At 39.5% G+C, this 17,552-nt stretch overlaps 1 protein-coding gene across 28 annotated transcripts in view; it reads left to right on the forward strand.

The window, feature by feature from the left end:
* Dlg2 (discs large MAGUK scaffold protein 2) overlaps nucleotides 1–17,552 on the forward strand; it is a 1,841,012-nt gene that overhangs the window by 1,793,482 nt on the left and 29,978 nt on the right. For 19 of the 28 annotated variants that reach the window (XM_076937790.1, XM_076937770.1, XM_076937764.1 and 16 more), the window contains one exon: nucleotides 15,853–15,952. In XM_076937790.1, the coding sequence (XP_076793905.1) occupies nucleotides 15,853–15,952 (100 nt within the window). Of the gene's footprint in view, nucleotides 1–15,852; nucleotides 15,953–16,707; nucleotides 16,754–17,552 lie in introns of all 28 variants that reach the window. The other 9 variants (XM_076937777.1, XM_076937782.1, XM_076937793.1 and 6 more) reach the window with 1 other exon arrangement.

Below are 17,552 nucleotides of genomic sequence, written 5' to 3' on the forward strand. Positions count from 1 at the left end.
CACACTTACACAACTACCCACAGATTCTGAAACAAAACAAAATGGAACAAATATTAGTATTTGCTTCTCTGATAATTTCCCAACCAGTCAAGGCAGAGGTCACAGCCACTTTTCATTATAACAAACACACATTCAGCTGAGGTTGCCACAGTAAGCCCTATGTGCATGATGGTGGTACTATCCTCTCTCTCATCAACATGAGGGAGAGGAGAAAGAGGGAAGGGAAGGGGTAGAGGAAGAAGGAGAGGGCAAGGGAGAGAGAGTAAATAAAATGCAGCAGGGCTTAAGGAGACAGGTGCACTGTCAAAAACACCACTCTTCTTAAAGAGTACCTGGGTTCCCAGCCCCCAGGACAAGGAGGTCACAGTTCCAACTCCTGGAGCTCTGATACCCTCCTCAGACAACAGTATTCACACACACACACACACACACACACACACACACACACACACACACGCATGCACGCGCGCGCACACACACACACACAAAAATAATTCTGTTTTTAAATTTCTTGGGAGACTTTCTAAGGCATTTCAAGAATACCTGTCCATGTGATTAGAACAAAGCTTCCTGTCTGCTGATTGGCAGTGCTGCCACACACTCAGAAATATTGCTTGATGAATTGGTTTACTATGTCTAAAATTTGATGTTCTGAACTGCAAATATATCATTTTAATATAGATCACTGTGTCCTAACCTAAGATTTGAAAGATAATAAAAGTTTCAGCTTTTCTAAGACATAATTGGCTTTCAAACAGGTAACTGAATGGCAAAATGCAAGACTTGCTTGATGCCCTCACGGTCAGATGTGCCAGCATTCTTTCATCAAGTGCCTGAGTAAAGTTTTCCCTTCACTCACAAACCCTTCCCTCACAATTCTCTTCCATAAACACCCTATATTATAAGAAGGTAATTAGGAGCAAATGGGAATGTTGAAAAGGAAAACAAGAAACAGGATCCATCCCTGGACCAGTTACAAATGAAGACTGTGAATAAGTGGATGCAGAGTAAATGTCAGTCAGCACAGGTCACTTCAAAGCTGCCTGGCCATGTGTCATACTGTAATAAACTCTTCATAATGTTTAATACAAAAATTCAACTAGAGGAGTCTCTTCTAAGACAGTAATTCAAAATGTAATGAATGTTACTTTCATTACTATACAGAAGGCTTAGAAGTGGAAAGGGAGACAGGTGTCTGGGAGCACAGGAATGTTTAAACCAGCTATGGTAAATTAACTGGGTAAAATATTGTGTTGTCAGGATATTGAGACACACTGTGTTGTCAGGATGTTGAGACACTGTTGTAGTCATCTTTCTTTGTGATATTCCTATCTACTTCTGGCCTCTGGGATATACTGGACTTGGAGTATGCTTAGATATGTTCTATCTTGTAATTATTAGAAAACTTACACTTGTATACACTTCTTAAAGATATTATAGTCCATACAATAAACATCAAAGGCTTTTTTTTTTTTTTTTTTTTTTTTTTTTTTTTTTTTGGTTTTTCGAGACAAGGTTTCTCTGTGTAGTCCTGGCTGTCTCTGGTCTACAGAGTGAGTTCCAGGACAGCCTGGAACTCACTCTGGCTGTCCTGGAACTCACTCTGTAGACCAGGCTGGCCTCGAACTCAGAAATCCGCCTGCCTCTGCTTCCCAAGTGCTGGGATTAAAGGCGTGCGCCACCACCGCCCGGCGGTGTGAATCATTTTTTATCATTACTTTTCCAACCTCCTGTGTGTTACTGGTGTATTTAGAGGCCCTGGGTTTTGTTAGTTTGTGTCTTCCTAAAAATTTACCTGGTTTGTCTGTGTTATCTAAATGATACACATTTTAAATTTTTCTGTAAGATCTGTAAAATTCTTTCTTTTTTAGGCTGACTTTGAATTCATAATGCTCTTTGATCAGCCTCTCACATGCTGGAAGTACACACAAGCAAGGCCTCATTATTTATTTATTTTTTGGTCTTTTATATATTTCTTTATTTACACTCCAGATTTTATTCCCCCCCTCATCCACCCTCCAACTGTTCCACATCCCATACCTCCTTTCCACCCTGTCTCCACGAGGATGCCCCCACCCCCTAACCCCCACCCCACCAGACCTCTAAACTCCCCGGGGCCTCTTGAGGGTTAGGTGCATCTTCTCTGACTAAACCCAGACCCAGTAGTCCTCTGCTGTAAATGTGTTGGGGGCCTCATATCAGCTGGTGTCTGCTGCCTGGTTGGTGGTCAGGTGTTTGAGAGATCTCAGGGGTCCAGGTTAATTGAGACTGCTGGTCCTCCTACAGGGCCACCCTCCCCCTCAGCTTCTTTCTGCTTTTCCATAATTCAACCACAGCGGTCAGCAGCTCTCCTGTCTATTAGTTGGGTGCAAATATCTGCATCTGAGTCTTTCAGCTGTTTGTTGGGTCTTCCGGAGGGCAATCATGATAGGTTCATTTTTGTGAGCGCTCCATAGCCTCAGTAATAGTGTCAGACCTTGGGACCTCCCCTTGAGCTGGATTCTACTTTGGGCCTGTTGCTGGACTTTCTTTTCCTCAGACTCCTCTCCATTTCCATCCCTGCAGTTATTTCAGACAGGAAAAAATAATGGGTCAGAGTTTTGACTGTGGGATGGCAACCCACTCCCTCACTTGATACTCTGTCTTCCTGCTGTGGGCTTTATAAGTTCCCTCTCCCTACTTTTGGGTATTTTATCTTAGGTCCCTCCCTTTGAGTCCTGAGAGTCTCTCACCTCCCAGGACTCTGTTGCAGGAGGGAAAGTGGACTGGGGATGGGGGAAGAGGGGAACCTGATCTGGTATTAGGTGAGAGAAAAGGACTAAAACCCTGAGGGCCAGCAGAAAGAATGGAAACATTCCACCTGGGTATCCATCCCATGTGCAGTCACCAAAGATAGACACTGATATGGATGTCAGGAAGTGCATGCTGACAGGAGCCTGATATGGCTATCTCCTTAGAGGTCTGCCAGAGTCTGACATATCCAGAGGCAGATGCTCACAGCTAACCATTGATGTGATCAAGGGTTCCCAATGGAGAAGTTAGAGAGAAGATGAAGTAGCTGAAAGGGTTGGTGGCCCCATGAAGAGAGAAACAATACCAACCAACCAGACCTCCCCAGGGTCTAAACCACCAGACTGGGAGCACATAGGGAGGGACCCATGACTCCAGCTGTATATGTAGGGGAGGATGGCCTTGTAGGGCATAGGTGGGAGAGGAGATCTTTGGTCACATGAAGGCTGAACACTGAGTGGGGGGGGGGGATTCAAGGGTGGGGAGGTGGGAGTGGGGGTAAGTGGGGGCACACCCTCATAGAAGCAGGAGGAGGGGGGATGGGATAAGGGGTTCCTGGGTGGTGGGGGGAATGGGGTAAGGGGATAAAATCTGAAATGTAAATATAATATCCAATAAAAAAAAAAAAAAAGAAACACACACCCAAAAAAAGAAAGAATGGAAACAAGCAACCTCAGGAGGTAGGGGTGGGGGTGGAGCCCATTTTTTTTAATAACTATTTTATTATTTTTACTGTGTGTGGGTATTGCTTGCATGTATGACTATACATTACATATGTGCAGTTCCTCTAGAGGCCAGAAAAGCATGTTGGATCATCAGGGACTGGCATTATGGGTGGTTATGAGCCATTGGTTCCAGGAATCGAAACCTGGGTCCTCTGGAAAAGCAACCAGTGAGTGCTCTTAGCAGCTCAGCCATTTCTCTGGCCCCCTTCATTCTTGATGCTAAAGGGAGGCCTCTTCCTTGTTATTGTTCAATCGAGTGAAAATTTTATCGATTTTGATAATCATTTCAAAGACTCAACTTTGGGTTTGTTCATCTTTAATTTTTGTATTCTTTATTTCATTGACTTCAGCTATAATCTTTATTATTATCTTCCCCCTTGTTTTAGGTTAATTTGATCATTTTTTTCAGTATCTTAAGATAGCAAGATTAAATTATTAATTAGAGATTTGTTTGTCATGAATATTTACACCTATGTTTACCTCTCTGTTGTGCTGTAGTTTGTTCATAAAGTCTGGTGCCTTGTGTCTTCATCCTGTCTATTAAGAAGCATTTTCCTCACTCTGGTGATTTCCTCTTTGACCCTTTGTTAACTAAAGGATTTTTCTTTGCAAATTATACCTTTAATAGTTTCCCAAATATTTGTATTGTGAATACTAATTTCATTCCATTAATTCATTAAAGCTGATGCTTACAGAAGCTCTCTAAAGGCATGAAAACAGACTCTGTCCCTATTACTGTTGTTGGCTTTGCTCTATAGCGCTTTACTTAATGTTATACTTTTGATACATTTGATACACTTTTGATCACATTTAAGTATCTACAACTGAGACTTAGAAATTAAATAATACTCCTAAAGCCAGGCTGTGGGGCGGCATATCCTTTTAATCTCAGCTCTTGGGAGGCAGAGGCAGACAGATCTCTGAGTTGGAGGCCAGCTGGTCTACAGAGTAAGCACCAAGGCTACACAAGAAACCCTGTCTCAAAAACAAAAACAAGCCAAAAAATTTCCTAGGGTCATACATGTAAAAATAGTAAATTAAACCAAGATTTTAAATTATATTACCACTATAATTAAATTTTAAAAATAGATCTACTTTTCATTGATAATGTATTTTGTTCTATTATTTCTTTTGAATTTCTAGCAGGAAACAGTATTTTTGGAATGCTACACATGTCCAAGTGTGTACAGATATACATATCTGTGTGTACACAGAGGTCACTAGCACCCACCCTCCATCGGATGCTGCCCACCTTGTTTCTTCAGACTGGGTGTCTCACTGGCCTGGACCTCATAGTTAGGTCAGGCTGGATGCAGTAATCCCAGGAACATAGGACCGTGTTAGAAAGATTTGGTCTCTGGTAGAGCACTGGCTTTGAGATAGCTGGTACACCCAGACATTTGCCATGAACAATAAACCTTTGGAACCCGTGAACTTTCTCGGGTTATTGGGGCCTGCCGTCTTGCAGCCATTGTGGAGGACTTCCCCACGTCCCACAGTATACCCCCGTTTAGGTCAGAGCAGGCCGGACTTAAATAGGGGAAGGGGGAGAGAGGAGGGTCACTTAATTAGCTATGCCCTCTGGCCTTTAGGTAACTCATTAATATGAGAAACCTCTTGAGGCTGAAGCCTGTAGTCATGCCCTCTACCTATAGCCCTACATGACTGTAAGGTGCAGATCAAATGGAGATCTTAGACCGCAAGTCAGGAGTCTGGAATCCAGGGGCGTGGCGAGATATGTGCCGTCCCTACCCAGGCAATGGATACCTGTTGGGTCTCCAGCTACCTCAAAGCCAATGCTCTACCAGAGACCAAATCATCCTATCATGGTCCCACACAGGAACCTGCCTGTTTCCATTTCCTCAACACAAGGATTGTAAGCATGTGCCACCATATCCAGCTCCCATCTCCCCCAACTCCCCAATCTGGACTTGAGATGTGGAACCCAGATCCTTAGCCTTTGGAGACAAATACTTTACAGACTAACCCATCCCAGCAGCCCAGCACAAAAGGCATTTTTGAGCAAATTGTCCTTTTAATTGGGAAAGACAATAAGCTTGGGGGAGAAAGTTGAAAAGAATAAATTAAATGGTTCATTTTACTGACCTTATGGATGCTATTAAAATCTTTATAACGTTTCCAAAATTGAGTCGCAGATAGAGCTGAAAATGCAACTCATACAAGCACACAGCTAATCCATCTCATTTTTATTAACAGTAATAAAAGGCATCGAAGAATAACTCAGATCATTGAGCATAAAAAATCACAAGATAAAATATATAAAACAGCAAAAATAGGAGACACTCACTGAAGAAAAATGCATCAGTCCTTAGGGTATTACTTTTCTATTACTGCCTCTTTCTAGTGAGTCTATACTGTGTTGTTGTGTTTTGCCTTTCACAAAAATTTTTCCCCAAAATCTTTCCCCATGCTTTGAAAGAGAACCCCACCTCCAGCACTGTAGTTTATGTGTTCATTCTGTAGAACTGAATTTTATCATGTTCTAAAAGATATGGAAATAAAAGTGTTGTGGAACCTGCTTTCAGATCATTGCCAGAGGATGACTCCACTGGACTCAACACTCCTCTTAGTACTTGACTTCATCATTTAGAATGCTCATTCTGTACATTCCTGCCTGGACTGGAGAGTTTCTGTTAGGAAATCTGCTGTTAGTCTCATGGGGATAGTCATGTCACATGGCACTTAGAGACTTTCGACTTGTACTTACATATGTGTGTGAACACACATATATATGTCACTGCATCTTGCTATTCATAGAACTCAGGGCCACATGCATGAAAGGAAAACTCTCTACCATTTAACTACCTCCATAGTAAGGAATGTCTATGTTTATCTCTATTCATGGTCATATTAATTCTACTGTACATGAATGTCTGTATCTCCTTTATTTGTGAGTCTTCCTATTATTTATTTCCTGTAGCCTCAATTACTCCTCTCTCCTTGAGAATTCCAAAAGCATAGGTCTTTGTTCATTTGATGAGGTCCTGGGGTCTTCAATGTGTTTTCTTTTGTATGTGACTAGAATATTTCCAATGACCTGGTTTTGTGTAATTTTTTTTTCCATTTTACGTAGTCTGTTCTTTAGTCTCTCAACCATATTTTTTACTTTTACTGAAATCCTTACTTCTAAGATTTCTTGGTTCTTTTATTTTTTAAAAAAAAAAAAAGTCTATTGCTCTGCCAAATTTTCCCTTTATGTCCTGCATCATCTTTTCAATTCCATTCAATAGCTTATCTGTACTGTCTTAAATCTCATTAAGAGTTTTTATATTCTTTCCTTTAAATTGTACTTTAATCCCCTTTTTAAATTCTTTTTCATCAGTGAAGCTGGATAAATGGCTCAGTTGTTTAGAGTCCTTCTGGTTCTTCCAAAGAATCAGAGTTCAGTTATTAGCACCCATACAGGCTCACAGATTCCTATAATTCCAGCTCCAAAGAATCCATGGCCCACTTCTGGCTTCTCTGGGCACCTACACACATGACATACACTCATATAGACACGAAATACATAAGTTGTACTTTGTTTGTTTTTTAAGACAGGGTTTCTCTATGTAGTCCTGACTGTTGTGGAATTTGTTCTGTAGACCACGTTGGCCTCAAACTCACAGATACCCACCTGTCTCTGCCTCCTGGATGCTAGGATTAAAGACGTGGACCATCCTTGCCCATCTAAGCACATAAATTTTTAAGATAAATCTTTAAAAATATTTAGGCAGTCACAAGCCACTAGGGCATGGTAAAGAGGGTCACAATATTGAGGCCAAACTGGGCTACATATATTTTACATTTTCACATTTTAAAAAAGTGAAGCATTTAATTAACATGGATTCATTATACAAGATTATGGGTTTCACTATGGCACTTTCCTGCTTTAAAAATCTAGTGTTGCTGGCCACACATGGACTCATAAGGAGTTCAGAGCTGAAGATGGGTGCCCATGTGTGTTCTAACACATCTCACCCCAGAGCAGCACTCAGGTGCCCATGATTGATGGGGATGTAGGAACACTATAGTTCCCATTGCCTGTTTCGTGAGCATAGCACCCTCGATTCCCCACAGTGCAGGACAGTAAGCAAGCTTAGACTATTCCTATGGGCCAAATTGTGTTTGCAAGATAGCTTTGTCCAAACCAGTGAAAAATGAAATGTCTATGGAGTCTCATAAATGGGACTAGACTGAGTATTATGGCCCCTGCACAGTGCAAATCCAGACTGTGGCTCACTTCTTAAAATGGATCCTGGCTACAGAACCCAGAGTGTTCTCTGGGAAATGCCAAAAGAATGCGGAATAAAGTTCAGAGTACTTATCTAAGTACTCATGAGGGGGAGTGTGGGACTTCCTAGTAGCCAGATTAGCATCTAGATGAGAACTTCTCAACCTGTGGGTCACAACCCTTTTGCAAATATCTGTCTTCAAAAGTATTTACACTACGATTCATAACACTAGCAAAATTACAGTTATGAAGTCGCAATGAAACTCATTTGACGGTTGGGGGTCACCACTCCATGAGGAAAGGGTCGCAGCATTAGGAGGGTTGAGAACCTCTGATCTAGATGCTGCTGGAGTTAACCCTGAAATTCTCTTTCAGCCTTCTTCCTAAGAAGGGAAGCTGTCCCTTCCCCCACCTCCACTTCACCCCTCCCCTGCTGTGGAACCAGGTGACAGGTGTTTTGTTTTCTTTGTATATGCTTTTGTCCTGCCTCTATTCAAAGAAGTCAGTCTCTCTCTTGCTGATTTCTAGAGTTTTCCTTTCAGCCACCCAGCTCAAGATGCAGTTATATACATACATACTTGTTTTGTTTGTGGAAATGTTCAGACCCCAGTGCTGGGAACGCCTGTTCTGTCATCTTGTCCCTTTCAGTTTAATTTTGAAGCCAAATATTCTTTTGTATATACCATAGATCATCCAACAAAACTGATGTTTTAGAATCAGTGGTGAGTTTTATTTGTAGAAGATGAGAAAGATTTGGTCAAGTGGTTTGAAGGTTGCCGATGAAACAGTAGAGATGGTAGGTGGGCAAGTGTATATGCATGTGGACTTCATGGAAGAAATGCAGCTGGAGGTCAATCTGGATGTCCTCAACCACCAACATGATAGGTCAGTTATGGAGCATGTGTGGGGAGGGCATGAGAGGGATGAGACAGAACGGAGGGAAGAATAAGAATTGAGCGTGTGTCCCCTCCAAATGTTAGATACTGAAAGGTAAGAAAGATCTAGAAGGGACTAAAGATAAAGGGTTTCATTGGGAAGTGAGTAATGAAAATACAGATGTGTACCAGCACTCACCAACCAAGTGTTTCAGAGAGGGAAATGAGATGTTGAGTCTTGTATAATAGTAGAGTTAAATTTAAAAAAAAGGGGGGGGGGGGTCGTGTAACATGAGACCTGAGGACATTTCTGAACTGGACTTCTAGAGTTCATTGGTGACTTTAAGAAGAGCAGGTTAGATCACTAGATTGATTTTTTCCTCCATGTATAAAACCAGGTATGTATATTTTAGAATTTATCGTGGCCCCTATAGAGTTAGTGACAATGACTGTGCACCAATAAACATTCATTTACAGAATTACATAGTGGGTCAGATTGGCTAGAGTTCAATGGCATCTACTACAGGGACAAAGCATAAGATTTAAAGCATGATTTAAGTTTTAAGTGTGTTCAAAAGAAAGAAATCATATTTTGCTATGAAGGTTGAGGTACCTTGATAAGCATACAGGAATTTTACATTTCTTTGGGAAGATATGATATCCCAGATATAGATGACTTGGACATTGGAATGAAGGCATTCTTTTTACTTAGTGTGTACCAGAGTTGCCATAAAGTCCAGTATAGGATTCAGCCAGCCTTTTGCTATATTATTCTAGGCTTGCTCTCTGAACTACTGCCCTATGCAACACATTCTTACTTAGCATGACCAAACCAGACCCAGAAATAGTGTAAGTAAGTAGAGAAGAGAAACAAAGGACTTGTTTAAGATGACATTTTTACTGCCATCTTTACAATTGTGGATCTTGTTATCTTTGATTCTTTCTTAAGCAATGAATGCTAAGAACTTTGTCCTTTCAGGTCACAGAATATCAGCTGCCACATTTTCATAAATAATGAACTCTGATTGGTCCCTCCCCTTGGCCCCAGCACTCATAAGGAACTTGTTTCCCTCTTCTCTCTTGGTCTGCTTTACTTCCTGCCTTACTTCTTTGACTCTAACAAAAAAAGAAAGGAGAACAGAAAAACTGGAAGAATTGCCCCCCCCACAGTCAACTAGTAATGTCTATTTTACTTGTACTATATTAAATACTTTATAATTCATCTTTTTAAAGCTACCTTATGAAAATTTTTAAACATTAAAAGATCAAAAAGTAAATTGTAATTCCCTTATACTCAAAAATTGTATGCTCATCTATAATTTTCTGAACTATGTTGAGAGACAGTTGTAGAAATTATGCATTTGTTTCCTTTCTGATCCAGGGCCACACTTTGTTTCACTTATCCATTTCTAGGACAGTTGCTCCCCCCTTTTATGTTGTCGTGACACTGACATATCTTAAGAGGATATATATTTAGTTAGGAAATGACAGTTTCTTCACTTCCCATGTGAGCTGTCACATTTAGAGCAGAAATACTCGATAGCTTTGTATACTTTTCTCTACTTGCCCTCAGGAAACAACATCATGACATGCTGTCTGCCCCACAGTTGATATTGCTCCACTATACAGCTATTTCTTGCTACTCTTATAATTAAATAATGTGACGATATGAAAGTCCTGTTTTCTCGCAGACTTACATACACTGATGGGACTCTTGAATGAATTTTCTCTTATGATGGTAGTTACAGAATAGTGATCCCTATTTTATCATTCTCTGCAGAGTCTCCTCTAAAGAAAAGCTTTTCATTTCCCCTGCCTTTAATTAAGTCTCTTTATAACCTCCATGGCATCACAATTTTTCTCTCAACTTCCTTTTGACCATTGTCCATATTATGTGGATTTGGCTTTGATATCCTTTGCACACAGCACAATTAAGCACATATCACAATTAATGTAGATTTTGTTCCAATATTGTTTCCAGCCCAACAACATTAATCTTACTTTGCAAGGTTAGTGCTAACTACACTTTTGTCTACACAGTTATTTTTACAACCAAGGGTTCTTTAGTGAATTAATTAAAACTTTTTTATCTTTAATCTTTTTTTACAGTCCAGTCGTTATTCCACTCCTGTTCTGCCTTTTGACAGCTCCTCATCTCATTTGAATTAAAATTTTTAAAGAGTCTTCCTTTCCTTTCAACCATCCTACCTTTGACCAGAGAAACTCTTGTTCCTAGCATGCCTGAATTTATTCTTTTGTTCAGTCCTACAGCAAATACCCAATGGTTTCACTGTTTTATACCCATATCACAATAAGCCTGCCAAGAAATGTCTATGCCTTCAGAATGCACTGAATACTGTGTTTCACTCATATGTTGTGAGGTAATCTAGGGCCTCACACTGTTCCCTAACTTAATACAGCATGGCACATAAAACTTAACAATCACTGGATCAGCAGACAACTTTTTGGAGTGACTCTTTCCACCTTTACATGGGGTCTGGTGGTAAAGCTCAGGTTGCCAGGGCTTTATAATGTTACAACAAGTGCCTTTACCATTGAGCAACCTGACCATAGTCCCTTCTCCTTCCTCCTTCTCCTCTTTCTCCTTCTCTTCTTATTCTAGATTCATATTGCACCACAAATGGTGTTGTTGTTGTTGTTGTTGTTGTTGTTGTTGTTGTTTTGTATTGTAATTTGTTTGAACCAGAACACAAATGAAGTCTATATGGTAATTTGTTGATGTGACTTGTCCTTCTAATTTGCAGATTTTCCTTTAAATATTTTGTTTGTTTTGGTTGCTTGATGCAATATTTATGTTGAAGAAGTCAGTCAATGTCTTTCAGAGTTTCCCAAACTTCAGATTTAATGATTGTATCTTTATAAAGAAATCAAATAACCATGACAAATCAAATTATGTCTGTCAACTGATCATGGAACCTATAGATTTGAATATATACAGGCTCATTCGAAGTTTGGTTTTGTGTAGAACTCACCAAGTTTAACAGCAATGTTTTGTTCTTCCATCAGGAGCCACAGGACTTCTGAATGGGTCCTTTTCTGTGCTCCAGATTCTTGATCTGAGATCTAAGCCTTGCTCTTTCTTTTTGATCGCATTATTACTTATTCTTTAATATTTTTTGTTTTATATTTTTCTGCATGAAAATGAGCTATTTATAGAATACAAAGTGCTCCCCAAGCAGCTTTTCCTGGCAAATACAAATAAGAGGAAATAAGTACTTATAAAAATTAAGAACAGTAGAAAAAGCACATTCTAACTCTTGTACAAGTTTAAACTCCAACAGAGCACACCGTTACCCACAAGGGTGGCATTATGGAGCTACAGATGCTGGATAGCTGGCAGATGAGAAGAAAACAACAGCAATGAGTCCCTCGTTCTCCGGTTTCCTGGATACAAAGGATAAACACACAACATGATCTCTAAGAACATGGGGTTTAAGTGAAAGAATAGAGGATTTGAGTTTTTGCTTTCTTCCTTATGAATAATGCATTTTATATTATGCCAAAGCTTACCAACGCATTCTATGGTGGTGTGAAGTCAGGAAGTCTCATACCATTTGACCCACCAATCAGTGGACTTCTGAGTTACATCAATGAGGTGATGACTCCTAACACAAGTATTGTAATGTCTGTCACAACATGAAAGGTATTCACTTAACTGATACAAGACACACAATTAGATCAACAGAAACATCCGTAGATTTCTATGTACACATCCATGATGAACTACAAGGGTTGAAGAGCATCCAATTAAAGACATAACATATTTACACCAAGTGGAGAAACATATTACATATCAGAAGAAACCTGCTATAATTGTTTCCTTGCAGGTTGGGGGTAGGATTCCTTTTTTAAAATGCCCTTATTCAAATATAATTTACATTTGTTAGATGACCTTAAAGTATACAATTCTGTGTTCGCTGGTGGATTCATAGGATTACGGAACCATCACCACAATCTCATCTTTACCCTAAAGTAAATCCATACCCATCAACCATTACTTCCTACTCTCCATACCTCATTACCTAAGCTATATGCAGCCACTTAATTACTTCCCTATCAACTAGCTACTTATAAGAAAATTGTTTTAGATTGCTACGTCTAATGTGTCTCATGGAAATTCCTTTTTTTCCCACAATATCATAAGAATGAGAGTGGGTTTGAGCCCTCAACTGTATGAATTACAAAAAAGGAGAGAGAGAAAGAGAGAGGGGGAAGAAAAGAAAAGAAAAAAGAAAAGAAAAGAAATACCAAAATAACCAAAAGACATATAATTGACTCTAGTAACGTGGCCTGGCAATCACCAGGCACTACTGCCCAGGAATAACAGAGTGTGTTGTATGATTTACAATAGTCAATTGCTTATGATTTTAAATACAAACATGAAGAAGGCAAGGCTTGCAGAAATTGGTACTCACAAGAATAGTGATATTTGCAGCCAATTGAATTCCTGACTTCACCTGGCTTACCATTCCAGCAACTCTGGACACATACAGGGATAGCGATGAGGCAGGCTTTATGAAGGTGTCCAATAGCTCTACAAATGTGATGTCTTAAAACTAAGTTTGGTAATTCAGTGCTCAATAGATTCAATTTTTTGCTTAGAATTCTTTCTGATGCCAACTTACCCCATGCCACATTTGATTGATGTTTTCAAAATCTCTATTCATGTTTTCTCCTTGAAAACAATATATGGGGATTGAAGATGCCATAATGTAGACAAGACAGCAATGATCAAGTACAATTGATACTAGAACTGGAAATCGGCCTTTACTTTAGAGCCATATGTTATATAAATAGCAAAAGTGCTAATTTCTTATCTTCATCCAGCACTCATGGAGCAGATTCATTCCTCTTCTATATTAAGAGGAAAAATTACAGTAGAGACAAAGCATTGGTACTATATATGTCTAGAAAAATAAAGAATACCCTCATAGACCATATATAATCTGTCATAAGTCAACATGTTTAAGCCCATAAGTGCATTGAAATCTGTGTGAGCTGGAACAGTGGTTTGATTTTGTGTCCATACATGTAAGAAAGTGTGACCATGAAGGGGTCCAGAACCTTTCATGTTATGCAAGAAAGAATCAAAGTGAATTTGCTCGTAATACTGTTATATAATTTTACTTCTGAAGTATCACGTATTTTCTGTCCTTTAAAAAAAGTGTCCTGTTCAGCATTATTATGTCCAATCAGAGAACTCATGATACACAACATTTTCATACTTGGGAAATGTTAACACGTTACATTTCTTGCTTTAAAACATGAAAGAATTAATCAAAGGCAACACCTTTTTTTCATTTTCCTTTTACCCATGAGACCATTTAAATGATGTGGTTTGCATGCAACACCTCTTGGGGTCCCAGAAACCTCTGCATTCTCCATCTGTGTGTGTCTGTGTATTTACACCCAGGCTTCTCTCTTCTTGGCACCCTTTTGTATTTGCATGAGAATTCATAAATGTTTGCATGGAAAGTCCTCTGTAATGTTGACAAGAAGTGTCTAACCCATGATATCACATGCCATTAATTCTTACATGATATTTTTCTTTTACTTTCAGTTACTGGAGTTTAAATATGCTTGAAATGTAAAAGTAGCATGACACTGGAGTGATGCAAGATTCCGAAATGTTCCTTTAAGGAAACATGGGGCACTTCCCAGCCTTGTCTGTGGCTGCCAGGTCTCAATTACAAGTTATGAGAAAACTTCATTAAATACAGGTGCTGTCTGCAGGCTTAAGTTCCAAGAAAGCAGTGCTTTAAAATGAAATATAAACCTTTTCCTGATCTGGCATAAAATTAAGCTCCTCTGACTTTGGTGAAAGGCATTTCAGTACATCAGTGTTTTCTGAATGAACATGATCAGAGGAGCATAAATTTTTTTTGGTCCATTAAGCTTCTAACTAATATGGATACATGACTACACCCCACCCATGGGACAGAATGCTCATCTCTCAAATAATTACTAATTTTTTCCAAGCTGTCACCTCACTGGATCCATGTTTTTTTTCCCACCAGTGGCCAATGCTAACCCTGGGTTAAAATACCCCTTTTCACATTATCATTGGCAATTCCATTAAAACCTGTGCAACTAAGAAAACTTGTTCTATGGAAATTTTTTCTAGTGTTTTTCAGCAACTAAAAGATTTAAATCAGTCAAGTATGGATGTTAGTCAGAATGGTGGGACATTTTTGAGACATTATAGATTATGAAATTAATAAGACATTTCACAAAAAAAATCCCACAAAGCATTTGTGTACCAATAATCAACATGTAATAAATTAAATTTTCTGTAAAAATCTACTGAACAAGCATGTGCTAATCAATTGTGTGAATAAGTTTTAATAACTACAGTATATGTATTTTATTTTTAATCAAGTCATCTTTAAACTAATAGACAGCTTATACTTTAAAGGTATTCAGTATTCATCCTTATATTTTTCCCCTTACCAAAATGTAGATGGGTGAATGTCATTTCTCTCATGCTTGAGTGATTGCCAAGTAAATACCATGCTAGCAGCTTCCCATTGATTGCCTGCTGGCTGTCACCAACAAACTTTGATACTAGCATTAGACTCGACCTCTCTGTGCTTCTCAATCTAGTCTGTAATAAGAATGTGGAACCAAATTATCTTTTGAATTAAAATATTGCACTATAATTACCCTGTATCCTAAATCTATATGCTTCCTTTTGCACTTTTATTAAAGCCAAGCTGAAGTAATTCAAATTTAATATTAGTCGCTTAGACAATGATTGGAAAAACTATTTTTCCTATAGTCATTTTATGTCTGACAGTGACAAAATGAGAAGTGTATAGTATTTTTCATTGGTACTGCCTCATGCACTCTCAGCACCTAAGAAGGGCATTGACATGAAGATGAAGATTCAGAAGTTCAGAGAGATTCAGTTGCTTGTCAAGCTGTTAAACTAGGATAAAGAGTCTGAATCCCCCCACCCCAAGACATCTCTGTCGCTCATCCGCAAAGACCATTGTGACTGTAAAACCATGTTCCCCAGGTGTCACTATCAAGACTTGGCACTTCTTGAAAATCAAGTCTGCCTTTTGCGTTCTCCAGCACCTTTGCAGAGTGTCCGCTTGCGTCACTGCAGCTCTCTGTGCTTTTACAAACTAGTTGTTTTGTCAGCATGAGTGTGACAACAATTAGACGTCCCCTGTTTTTGCCCCATGCCTTTTCTCCTTCACAGTCATTCAATGACAAGCGTAAAAAGAGCTTCATCTTTTCACGAAAATTCCCATTCTACAAGAACAAGGAGCAGAGTGAGCAGGAAACCAGTGATCCTGAACGTAAGTAGATTCTCGAAGATAATGTCACATGCAACACAAGACAAAAAAAAATCTTCCAGGGCAACACTCATGACAGGCTCTCCCACACCACACACCTAGGCAAACAACATGGCAGGCAGGCAGGCAGGTTTTACTACTGTGACCAGTGTTTGACTGTAGTCTGGATCCTTCCTTTCCTAGGGCTGTGTTTTGCACAAAGAACTAAAAGGGGCCTTGACAAAGCTGGAGGTTTCAATCCCAACCAGCATTTCTTCCAGACCAGAAACAGGCTTGACTTGATCGTGCAACTCCCTAAGGCCTGAGATAAATTCTTTTCTACCTTGACATATTGGATTACATCATCACATATGTATTTTGTCTTGGATTCAAGGTCAGTGCATTTTTGCCCTCTTACCCTCTTCGAAGCCACTCAATACAGGCTGAGATGGGAGCTTGTACTGGTGGATGCAGAATTTGTTCTGAAATTTGGAGTGAGGACATTCTTTGACAGTGAACAAAATTCCATTCACTGATATTTTTTTTATTTCCCTTCCCACAATCTCTGGTTTCAACTTACAAGTCGGAAATTTCCTTTTATTTCTCAGCTCAGGGTGTTTGGGGTGAATGTTATTTCTGAAGGTAAGAGGGTAGGATCCAGACTGCTTGAGCAACACGGTCCGTCATGGTAGTATCCATTTCAATTCCACTGACTTCTGCCTTCCTCTTCCGTGGCTGTTCTTCCTCTCTCATTGCTCTCTCTGGGGACTTCCATGCAGGACATCCCCGGATTAGGTGACGACGGTTATGGAACAAAGACTCTGAGTAAGTTTCCAGGAATGGTCACTGTTAACTTTTCCTTTCCTTTCCTTTTGAGTTTGGCTTTTGTTCCTTTTCTTGAGGGCCTTTCATCCCTAGCATGCACACGATACGAGTTTCATTTGTTACCTAGCTGTGAATGCTCCTACGAGATAATTTTCGGCCATTTTGTTCTGCATGTCAGCATTTAAAAGCAAAGTGTGTCAGGCAGTCTGATCCTGCTGCATTTAGCGCCTCTCCTTTCTGACTCTATGGCGATGGCCAGCATGGTCTAGATGCCCGTCATGGCATCGTTTGCTCAGCCACCAACTTCGTCTCCCAGAGCAAGAGACCATGTTGCAAAGAAAGGGTGAGCTAAGTGTTCTAGAATGGCAAAGTAGAAATGTACTTTATATTCTTTCTTCTGCCTTTCAACAGTGGAAAGATGTAATGACCTTGCCCAATTCTATTGTTGAGCTATACTCTGCTACTAATAAAGGAGCTGTTTTCTAGTCAAACGCAACATGCATTCTCAAAAAAAAGTAAATATTAAGCTATCTGAGCCTTAATTCTTTGTTATTAACCTGACTGATTTCTTTTTCTCTGACTTGCAGTGGTCCTGCTTGAACCGTTTGTATGATAGTTTTAGATAAATATTAATACCTTTTCCTATCAATAACTTACCAGCTTCATTATGTTGTCAGGCCTTCATCTTGTAGTACAACATGAAAAATAAGATATATTAGACCTTTACATTTTCTACTTATTCATGTCTTTGGTCTATGTCTCGTTGCATTTAGCAATTAAGAACAGGTATCTATGTCTC

Source organism: Arvicanthis niloticus, chromosome 1 (genome assembly GCF_011762505.2).
Source record: "Arvicanthis niloticus isolate mArvNil1 chromosome 1, mArvNil1.pat.X, whole genome shotgun sequence".
NCBI lineage: Eukaryota > Metazoa > Chordata > Mammalia > Rodentia > Muridae > Arvicanthis > Arvicanthis niloticus.